The 11,172-nt window shown below is 49.7% G+C and overlaps 1 protein-coding gene across 1 annotated transcript in view; it reads left to right on the top strand.

The window, feature by feature from the left end:
* Positions 1–9,682: 9,682 nt before the first annotated feature.
* Positions 9,683–11,172, top strand: part of LOC144159415 (uncharacterized) — a 113,089-nt gene continuing 111,599 nt past the window's right edge. The window contains exon 1 of the mRNA XM_077690888.1: positions 9,683–10,014. Coding sequence (XP_077547014.1) covers positions 9,923–10,014 — 92 coding nt within the window. The 5' untranslated portion in view covers positions 9,683–9,922. The remainder of the gene's footprint in view (positions 10,015–11,172) is intronic.

Genomic DNA, 11,172 nt, shown 5'->3' with positions numbered 1-11,172 from the left:
TGCAGCCACTACCTCTGTGTACACCCATAATCATCTCATCGCGCGGACCGGTGGCGCAACCGGCACTAGTTACACACACAAGCGGCGCACCGCCTTGGCTCGAGATTTCATTAGGCGTCGGCCGCCGGGGCGGCATTGAGCTGCCCCATTGTCGCCGCTCGAGGCGACGTCCACCACGTAACTGCGCGCAACAACGCCTACAAGCTATGGGGGAAAGCGTCGCTACCGCGTCGTCGTTAAGGGGCAGCCCTGGTGATGCAATTGGACAGGATCAAATAAAGCGTCGGAATAGGGGGACCGAAGCAGGGCGAGCCCAGTTAGTCGCTCGGCGGGGGGTAAGGCAGTAGGCCGCCACTTGTTTTCGGTCTCCTTATCGGATTGGCGTTGCTCCTCCGAGCCGACAATGAGGCTGGCGGCGCGCGCCGACGACGCCGGCTTTCTCCGTGGCTCTGGGTTGCGTCACGAGCGGTCGCCGCCGCTGTCAAGACACCGACGCAAATACACTTGGCCTCAGCGCTCCCACCGGTGTCTCGCGTGCACCGGAGCAAACGGCACCGCCAGGTGTGGGTATCCGGCGGCGCCATCCGGCAGTGGCCCGCTCGGAGCGAAAGGGTTTTTCTCTGGCATGAGATACGGTCCTCCACCGTTTCTTCTCTCTCTTTCTCTCTCGAGTTTAGTTGGCAGCGGTACGTTTCACCTGTTCTCTCCAGTTAGGGTTTTGTGGCTTTCAGTTCCTCGGCTTTGCTTCCACAAATCGGAAGTCATAAGGGAAATAAAGTACGGAGCTGTCGGAAGAATACAATATAAACTCGCGTTGCCAGTCCGGAATCTCAACAGATGGACGGATAAACGGATTGTCGGACGAACAGGCAGACAGACAGACAGACAGACAGACAGACAGACAGACAGACAGACAGACAGACAGACAGACAGAAAGAAAGAAAGAAAGAAAGAAAGAAAGAAAGAAAGAAAGAAAGAAAGAAAGAAAGAAAGAAAGGGATAGTAGTATACTTAACAGATTTCAAATATTTCCTCATATTCGTCTTGTTGCTCTTCCAAGTGGAGTGTCCACTTAAGGCCAAATGCAAGGTTCTTTAAACCCTACCATCCAAAGCTTGAAACATTAAAATTCTGCAGAAATTCAGAGAATTATCTACTAATGCGTACCATTCTTATACCGCCTGTCCTGAGTGTGAGTTTTCTCCATCCAATTTTTTTTTATTTTTTCTAAATCCTGTCTGACCATGTTATCTCCAATTACGCTATTATAACGATTGCAGGTGAAACTTTTGCGAAATCTTCATTACTGTGGGAGTGCAGGGTGTTACACGGTTTGCCATTTTCCGTAATTATTTTAATTTTATTATTTCTTTAGTTTTTCAAAATTTCGTTCGACGAAGTATGTCAATTATCGCTATTATAACGACTACAGGTGGAACTTTCCCGAAATCTGCATTATTGTGGCAATGCATGGACGTTACACGTTTCGCAATTTTCCGTATTTTTTATATTTTTGTTATGTTTTAATTTTTCAAAATTTCGTGCAACCAGTTACCTCCATTTACGCCATTATAGCGATTACAGTTAGAACTTCCGCAATATCTGTATTTTTGTGGGAATGCAGGTTATTACACGGTCCTGGCTGTGGGATAACTCGGCAAAGAATGCTACGCAGTAAAAATTTAGATCATGGGGTTTAACGGTTCTAAACTGCATCTAGGCTTGGACGCGCGCCGTAGTGAATGACTCCGGATTAATCTTGACCACCTGGGAATCTTTAGCGGGTGCTGGAATCTCGACTTTCATCTCTGTTTCATCTCTGTATGTTAAAAAAAATTATTGTCACTTGTGCGCTCGCCCACCAATTTATTTTCAGTCTTCGGAGGACCGATTTACTCGACGTACAACTCTGCTTATATTATGGGATCAAACTCTATCTAATGGGAAGTATGGGGCTACACTGCATTTCGTGATTCCCTGTGCTCCGCAACTAGTACACATATTTCATAGTCTGTTTTGTCTGTCGCTTCGCACTTTCATAGTGCACCATCCCAGTAAGCGTAGTGCAGTTGGTGGGCAAATAAATACGGGCGCCTGAGAGTGTACGTACTGTTAAGTTTCCGTCTATGCATGGACAACATACCACGCATTTTACACGCAAATTGGCTAGGGTATTAGAGTACTAGACACTAGAGCACTGCGCGGGCCCTGCTCGAGCCCGCTTTGGGAAGCCCAAACCCGACACGGGCCCGCAACACCTATCCCGGGCCCCGCCCGGTCCCGGGTGTTCACAGGTCAGTCTCAAGCCCAAGCCCGGCCCGGGGCCGGACCTGGGTGTTTTATTCCGGGATCCACCAAGATCTGACTGATGTCATATCCGTCACGGAAATGACATCGCCTGAGAAAGTTTCATTGATGCTGCGGCGCCAGGATTCGAGCCGGGGTCTCTGTCGCCGCACCGGGAGGTGACAGACGCTTTGCCCACTGCGCTATGAGCTGAAGCGCAGACAGTTGTATGAACGCGCTTTATATCCTTCCTATAACCTGTTCCATTTAGGTGGTGCTGCCGTCTAAGAAGGGTGAAGCGAAGTAGTGAATCACGATGCTAACGAGCGCCGACAGTTGGCGCCAGCTGAGCTCGTCGCAATGCGGCTGTCTGCCGTACACTCCACGGAGAAAGAACGCGGTGGTCGCACATTTGGCAAAACGGCGTGTCGGCAGGTTGTCGCCTGCGAAGAGCACCCACAAGACAGCCCCGCAAATCATGCTCTTTCGCTGCAGCGGACCGTGACTTCCCCAAACGATTCGCTGGCAACCCGTTCGGTTTCGTTCGCATGGTTTGCGAGCGCGCGTGGTTTCATCCGGGTTTACGCAGTGTACCGGCGCGTGCAATCCAGTATCTAATGTTGATGCTTCTCACGGTGTCATACCGACGAAATATAAATAGATATGTGCAATTTCATATCAATGCAGAATAAACATTCAACTGATCCTGTGAAGGCGCATTTCACTTTAGTGTTTTACCGATTCCTATAAAAGCGGGATCAACCCCACTTTTTAAGCCTAGGGAGGTTCCGCATATGCGTTACCAGGTACAGGCTCAGAAGCCGAAGAAAATTAATTTAGTTGAGTGTCATTGTAGCGGGCAATCGGACAGAGCGTATAGTCTGTACAAGCATGTCATGAACTGAAATGCAAAGAATTTGGGTTAAGAAGAGCAGGCACCTTAGCTTATACCTGTGATACACGAGTGCTTCAAAGGACATTTGAGTCAAATGGCCTTCGAAATTTGAAATGTCATTCGAACTGAAATGAGTTCCGCCAATCTACACAAGACAGTTGAAAGTTTCGGCGTTCCCCCGCCGTATTTTGGTGCCGCCACTGCTACCATGTTTGGTTCCCTGAAAACCCCCAACAATTATTTTTAGAGTTAAAATGAGGAAAAAGACAGTTATTTGTGATAAAATTGAGTATAGCCTGCTGTGAGGTGAGGTTCCCGTAGTGACGACGACAACGACGACAACCTCGCGGGAACATACCCACGCAGTACTCGTGTGGGGATTGCCCTTAGTGTGGCAACGCCGACAAGAAAGAACTGGCAAGCCACACGAGGGGCTGATGTGGGCCAATGGGAAGTGGCCATAAGCGAAGAGCTGGGGTGGCCAGGCGAGAAGAGAGGTGAACGCCGGGAGAAATGGAAGGAGCAGTTTGAAGGTCGCTAGCTTTAGCCCGCAAAAACTGACGAGCGTTTGCGGGCTAAAGCTAGCGACCAACGTTCCCAAATAGAACTCACGGTTGATGCCACCCCTCTTCCACATAAGGCCTGGCTGCGCGTCTAAGGCTTTGATCTGCAGGATGATTGGAAGGCCTCACAGTGGTGGTGCGCCCATAGAATGGGCGCACCACCGCTAGCTCTACGTTGTACTTTTCTCACTAACACGCGAAATATTCCTTTTTCCTGTACTGACGCTACGAATACCATTGCGGTGAAATGTATTCTTGTAGCGCAAACCCGCTGGCTCGCGCCTTTTTCATGCAGGCAGGTGCATGCCGTGCAGAGAAGACGCTCTGTGGAACAACGGGGTGACGTAGTGTCGCTGTACAAATTGCATTTTTTTTTTCTCCGCCAAAACCAAAACTGTTCTGATTAAACTTTCTGAACTAAACTGCGATCATTTGTGCTAGTGAATGGCTTGTATTTCATATTTTTACTAAGAGCACAACAATGCGCAATTTCAAGGTTAGCATGGGCCAGAAAGGAGATTTTTCCGAGTTTGACAAACGTTTTCTCGCACATTCCACCTTTTTTCAGTGTAAATATAGTTTTTACCAATTTTCCACAATGCTGAGATACAGGTACAAATGCTTCATTGGCTGAGAGAATGTGCTCGTATTTGCTAAAAATGTTTGAAAATGCTCGACATCGTGTATTTTCTGAATAGCGTAATCACAGCAAATAAAAGGGAAAATATTTTAAAAATGCGGTATAGAGCAGCCCAGGGTCTCAACATGATGTTCACAAAACATTGTGGCCATTGTAAGAGAAGTTACTTTTTCATGAATTTTTTCACAGACGTAAGTTTGCTTTAAACCCTGGAGGTAAAAGGGCCGCTAGAAAAAGAACAAATTTTTTTTTGGACAGAAACACTTTCAGGAAGCATTGTGGGCCATGCGAGGATGACCGACAATTTTTACTGAGGAAATCTGTGATGGTCGATTTTCCGGCTGGGACGTTCGGCATGGAATAACCTATATACTAAGAGCGAGCTCTTTAAAAACCAACGTTTACTCGTAAATGATTGTTTTCGTAAAATACGGAATGCAAACACTGCGTGCGAGAGTACAAGCGTTCGCGTTTCAAAGGGCTTTGAGATTCAGAGAGGTCGGTTGTCGTGCTCATTTGACTCAAACGGCAATTCTACCAAACGCCTTTGAAAAAAATTGTGTAACAGCTAAAAAGTGGCATCCCGTTAAAAGGCCTTCGAAACGCTCGTGTAGCACGGGTATTACACCGTCTGCAGTCCATGTCCCATCGGCGTAATAATAGCTCGTATTCCTACACGTAAGACACCATTATCTTTGATGACCAGATTCCTGGCAACTTCCCGTGGTTTTGCGGCCACAAGTTGGTATCGCTGTAATTTTTTGCTCCGCGTTTGAATCCATGGGTATGCACGGGCATTGAAATATTTTACCTCCAGTGGTTTTTTAGCGGTGGTGTTTCTCTAGCAGGCGAGTTTGATTCCCGGCCACGGAAAATGCATTTCGATGGATTCAGCAGCTTGTCTGAATTAATCCCTTCCCCGCTACGGCATTCCTTGTAATCTTATCTTTGGCACGTTATACCCCAAAGTGTAAAATCTAGATGCAGTACAAGAAATGCCATTCAAATTACAGTATAGTGAGTATCAGACCTAGCAAAACGCCTATTTAAAACAATACGGACAACGAACATCCAGAAGCGCGTAAAAATAAACTCAGAACATTACTTTTAGTGGTCTTTTCTACACTTCACGTCGGAACTATTAACGGCCGGGCCAATAAATTCAAGCCCGAGTCCGGCCCGGGCGCACGGTGTCGAGCTGGAGCCCGCCCGGGCCCGCCGATAATCGACTTCGGGCCGGGCCGGGTTCGAGTTTTTGAGCCAGCCCGGGCCCGTGCAGTGTTCTACTACACACCCTGTAGTTTTGAGGAGCTTCCCTTGCTTTGTGAAGCCAATAGAATGAAAAGCACTTTTCAATTATTGGTGCGTTTGCTTCTATACGCGTATTTATTTTGGGCAAATTTCATTTTTACATAGACCCTGAATGGCCGACAGTATGTTAAAACAAACAAACAAACAAACAAACAAACAAACAAACAAACAAACAAACAAACAAACAAACAAACAAACAAACAAACAAAAAAAAAACAAAAAAACAACAAGAAACAAACAAAAAACAAACAAAAAGTAAAACAGCAGGTGAGAGGCATTGCAAGAATCGAGAATCAAGATGCTGACCAACTCAGCGGTCTTAATTTCTTGCGCCAGCCGATGGCGACCGCACTGTCCCTGCTAGACACGCGGCACCGGTACTGCCGCTGATCATTGCGCTTGCGCTGGCGATGTGCTTTGACTGCTATGCGTTGCAGGGCGTCGCCGCGCTGCCTGGCCTTTTACGTCTGTCGTTGTCATTAAAAAATTAATAAATTATAGCGCCAGCGACAATTCGTAATATCTAGGGAAGCCTAGAAGAAAACGTGCGGCCAGAAGTTATTGACCTATATAACCTGCTTTTTGTCCGCGTCGTTATATGAATTTTATTGTACTTCCCGCTCTGTAACTGGTTTCGCCGATGGCGTGGTACATAAAACGACCAGGACGGAGCAGATAGTGGAGATATGAAAGGGTAAAACTCTCACGTGCGTTCTCAAGCATATGCGCTCGGGCCAAGCGTGACTGGGATGCACGTCGTCTTTCACACGCGACGTTTTCCCTGCGGGACCCTAGGACGGAAAAAAGTATTTTTTTTTTTTCTATTTCGAGGGAAGTGAAAGACGCCGCCTTTAGAAGCAAACAGTGAAACGTCTCACCGGTTGATCGGTTTCCGTTTCCGGAAGGCGTACAGTACACACAAACCCTGCTCGAAACTCTACCCCCCCCCCCCTTTTTTTTTTTATTTGTTTTCGTTTGCACTGTGATTTATCCGCGTTCCTGCTCAACTTCGTTCCCACTGGAATCATACCTTTCACTGTTCTCCCTCCTTTCTATTCGGTCCTCCACTTCCTCTTCTTTTTTGTTTTATATTTTTTGTCGCGCGCTCCACGCTTTCTTGTTCTTCGACGAACGTCTCCTCGCCCCATGCCGTGAGAGACAAAAGTTGTTCCGCTTCTTTTGCTTGTCGCCCTCCACAAACAATCACTTTCCCCCTTAACGACGTCAAAACATCCGTTTCGCTTCGCTCGAGACGCCCGTCGCAACAAACGCCGAGCGGAACGGAAACGTCCAAGACGCGTTTGAGTGCGCGTGTCAGAATGCCAAGGAGCGGCGCCCACCTTGCACAGTGCCGCCAAATTCTTCGCTCCAGCGCCTCTCGCTCGGCTTGGCAGGCATCGCAGCAGCGCCGGGCCACCGGAACTGTGACTCCGAAGACGTTCACAATAAGGCACGGCAGCAGTATTGCACACCCGCATCTGAGAGGGTTGAGAGAACGGGGGTGATAGAAGAACTCCGCGCGCAGGGTATAACTTCTTAAGGAGTTCTAGTTTAACACTGTATTTTGACGCGGAAGGCAAATTTAATGGCATTTCAATGGCATTTAATTTAATGGAATTTCATTGTTTCCGTACACGGATGCAGCGTTATTTATTTTAGGGTTCGGGATCCAGATAAAACTTGGTCAACAAAATGGCACATATTTCAACAAAATACCACAACAAAATGGCACGAAATGGCAACAAAATGGCACCTTTGTCACACCGTGTGCCCGGGGTATAAGGGCGACACAGCTGAAAGACGTGGTGGTGAGTGGGTTAATGCGTGGAGAGAGCGGTGACAGCTGAAATATTTTGTACTGTAGTAGAGAAACGCCGATGCGGAAAAAAATATGTTTGGATTAAGGGGAAAGGATAGGGCTGCTCATAGCTTACTGCCGTTTCGTTCAGCGCAAATGATTGGTCCATTACAGAGGAATTTGAATTTGAAAAGACGTATTTAAAACTACCCACTATCAACAAACGTGGCCTCCTCGATTTGTCGTTTTGGAGTGCCCCAGAACTGTCTGAGATCACATCTGCTTTTTTTGTGCGTAGATTCTTATTACGAGGGCAGTCCTTGCACTGCTCTTGGGCAGTTCTTGGGCAGTCCAAAGTGCAAATCGAATATACCTATGGCCTTCTGCGTGAAGCAGACGAAGCTCGGGGAGTCAGTACGCTGACAACATGCAGTCCGGGAGAGTGCGAAAATCTGGCTACCACAAATTAACACACCACACCTACTACAGAGCGTTTCACCCGTGCAGCTGCGTGGCCATAGGTTGTGCGCATGTGCGCACCCTTCTTCGAGCTGAAGTCTATATCACACTAGAATTGGCCATCTTGAAACCGTATAATGATCCCCACTGACTGCATATCGCCAAGCCCTCTCCATGTGAAAGTGTCACGCCAAAGTTTGAAAGTGTTTGCGAAACTTTGTGTTGACGCTGAAATTCGCAACGTCTAAGGTTAGACACGATCGCGTATCGTTCCGTCTTTCTGTGCTTTCCCCTTGTCTGTTTCAGTTCTAATACAGCACGGTTCAAGAACGTCTATAACCAACTAGCCCCCGTTTTAGCTTTGCTGACATCTAAGGTTCGGCTTCCCTCAGATACCACGGTTCTCTGCATTGAGAGTGTGGCGTCTGCTCGGCTCCAAGACAAAGTTTGTCCATTCGTACGAATGTACAGTCATGGAAAAATGAAACGCGATGAGGAAAATATGAAACAGAACACACAAAGAGCGCAATTTTTTTCATGCAAGCCGAATTGATGCGTGACCTAATTACAGCAACAAAGTTGGGAAATGTGGCTTTCCAAATATACCGATAGCGCGCCGTTATTGTACGTCCACGAACAGTATCTATCGATTTTGCGCGTTCTGGTTAATATTTTTGTGTCCTCATTTCATTTGTGCATGACTGTATATCAAGGTATCCTCATCGCCCTCATGATACGCAAACGCAATCAGCGTTACTGGGCCCGATATTCCCGCTGCGTACGAGGGGCAATGGTTGGTCACGAGGAGTGAACGGGATCTCATGAGGGAGGCATTGGGGGACGAGCACTCAGTGGAGTAGAATACCACGCCGTTGTTCCTTTCTAGGAGCGGTATTGCGATTGCTTTACTCGCGAGGGAAGTATCGTCCAGGGAAATCGTTATCCCTTTACCTAAGAGAGACATTGTTTGCCGTCAGATCAGGGCGCGTGTGTATACACGCGTGTATGAATACACCCATTTCTTCGAAAAACTAATAGACCCGGATATTATTATTTTTACATACAATTTGGGAGGGTAGGAGGACTCTCTTAGGATTCGGCTTACCGGGAAATTACTGCGTTTGATTGAATGAGACCCCTTCTCTTGCGTGTTGTGGAAAGGTCATGGTGTCAGCTTGGTCGTGGCTCATATTGAATGGAAAGGAGCTGTTATCCGAAGCTTCAGAGACGGCTGACAACGGAATCGGGTACAAGCGCTATAACAGGAGCTGCGTTTCTTTTCCGTCCTGCCCCTATCCAGTTTTCCCATTTGCTTAATTCTCCCGCACGCGTGCCACTCAGCGAGAAAGTGATTGCGAACGGGAAAAACAACAGGCAGTTGAATAAGAAAAAGCGCAGCCTATATTTTTAAACGTGACAACAACACGCTGGCGGTTCGCACAGCCGTTCCTTTTTTTACCCTTTCGTCATGATTTCTCTCGCGGAACGCTCACGCCCACGTCCTTCCCGAATGACGTCAGTAGAGTCCTCTCTTCTGGGTCACCATCGAACCGCGCGCATCGAATGCGGATAGCGGCAGAGACCCGGGCGGACCCCACGTTGGGCGCCAAAAAGCGGTGCGGCCGCTCGCCCGCCTCTTCGCTCTTCCTCCTCCCAGCGCCAGCTGCACGCGACGCCCGTGCGGTGTCGCCCCGTGCGCGCATGCGCGCCAGCTGCGCTCGCGTTTAGCGCCGGCTAGCGAGGTCGTGCCGCTGGTTGCGGCGTTCGCCGATCTGCTCCGAGAAGTGCTGCAGCGCCGTTTCCTGCGTGTGCGTCGTGCGTGTGTGTGTGTCGGTGGTGCGCGCGTGCCAGCAACCGACAGGCCAGCGGCGCGGTGTTCGCGCCAGTGCATCGTGGATCTGGGGCGGCCGGCGGCAGCGTCGAGTGGCCAGAGAGCTGCCGGGCGCCGGGGTGATGCGGAAAGCCCGGCCATGACCCCGGAGCCCGCCTCCATGGCCCAGGATCAGCAGGAACCCGCGGCCCCGCCGCGAGCGGCGAGCCGGACCAGCGGCAACCTCAAACGGTGCGTCGTCGCCGTCGCTCGCGGCGGTGTGTTTATACGCCACACGGCGCGGCAGAGCATCTGTCTTGCTCCCAGCCGTTTTCCTTCGCCTCCTGCGGCCCCGCGCTTGATTGGCCGCTTACTTACAGGCCGCAGGTGGCTGCGGAAGCCATCCATCAGCACCCGCGCGCGCCGTCGTTAGGTCTGCGCATAAAAGGCGAAAGCCGGCGAAGCCGGGGCGAGACTTGACGCGAGACCTCCGCATCGGGGAAACTGGAGTCAGTGTACGATGTGCCGTGATTGAAGCATCGCATTGTCTTTTGAGAGTCGCTGGATTACCGGCATCTCAAATCTCATTTCCGGGTCACCGTTTACGTCTGACAGGAATACTACCTGTCGGAATTTTTGGGGAGATCAATGAAATATTGTCCGACACCACACTAATTGCTCTAATAAGCGTTTTCCGGAGTAAATATTCAGTGAGCTGATTTTTTAGGCACCATCAGAAAAGCAGGGATTCTGGTTAAAGACTCTCTGGCCCTCTGCTTCGACACTCCCCGAGTGTCGAAGCAACGAAATCTGGTAAGCCTCCTCTCGGAAATCGCGCTGCGGGTCCTGGCCTCGTCTCTCCTCTCTCCGAGCCGTGTCCGAGGCCCGTTGGTGTCAGGCGCAGCTGTCGCTCGCGCTTTGTTGTGCTGCGGGCACAAAAGAAGGCCGCCCCCGAGCGCGTTCTCCACTGGCGCTCGCGGCGAGCCCCTCTCCGGCTCTGCATCCTCCCACCCGCCGGATGCAGGGGGCTCGCCCACGCGCGGGGGCTTCCCCGCCGAACGCGCGAGACAACATGGCGACGCCGGACGATCGATGACGCCGGTGCTCCGGTGCCGCGCTGTGCAGCTTCGCCGCGCGACCCTCCGCCGGAGTCGAGATATGTCGACTCCGGCGGCACCTTGTCAAGGTGGCGAGGCTAAGGTACACCAGGATTGGACACTGTACACGAACCACACTGTCTTCGCAGACTACGGTTAGAAATAGCGGGGACGCATAATATACACCTCTTATCAAATGCGTATCCCGTCCCGTGCACCGTAAAATTAGCTAGTCACTTCGTACTCCGAACTTTTGATGGGGAGTCATTTATTTTCCACTTACAAAGGAGTTATTGGTGTAGCCTAGCGAAAA

Source organism: Haemaphysalis longicornis, unplaced genomic scaffold (genome assembly GCF_048455015.1).
Source record: "Haemaphysalis longicornis isolate Haplotype H1 unplaced genomic scaffold, Haemaphysalis longicornis Haplotype H1 scaffold_10, whole genome shotgun sequence".
Lineage (NCBI taxonomy): Eukaryota > Metazoa > Arthropoda > Arachnida > Ixodida > Ixodidae > Haemaphysalis > Haemaphysalis longicornis.
The sequence above is the reverse complement of the archived record's forward strand: the minus strand, read 5'-3'. Positions and strand labels throughout refer to the sequence as shown.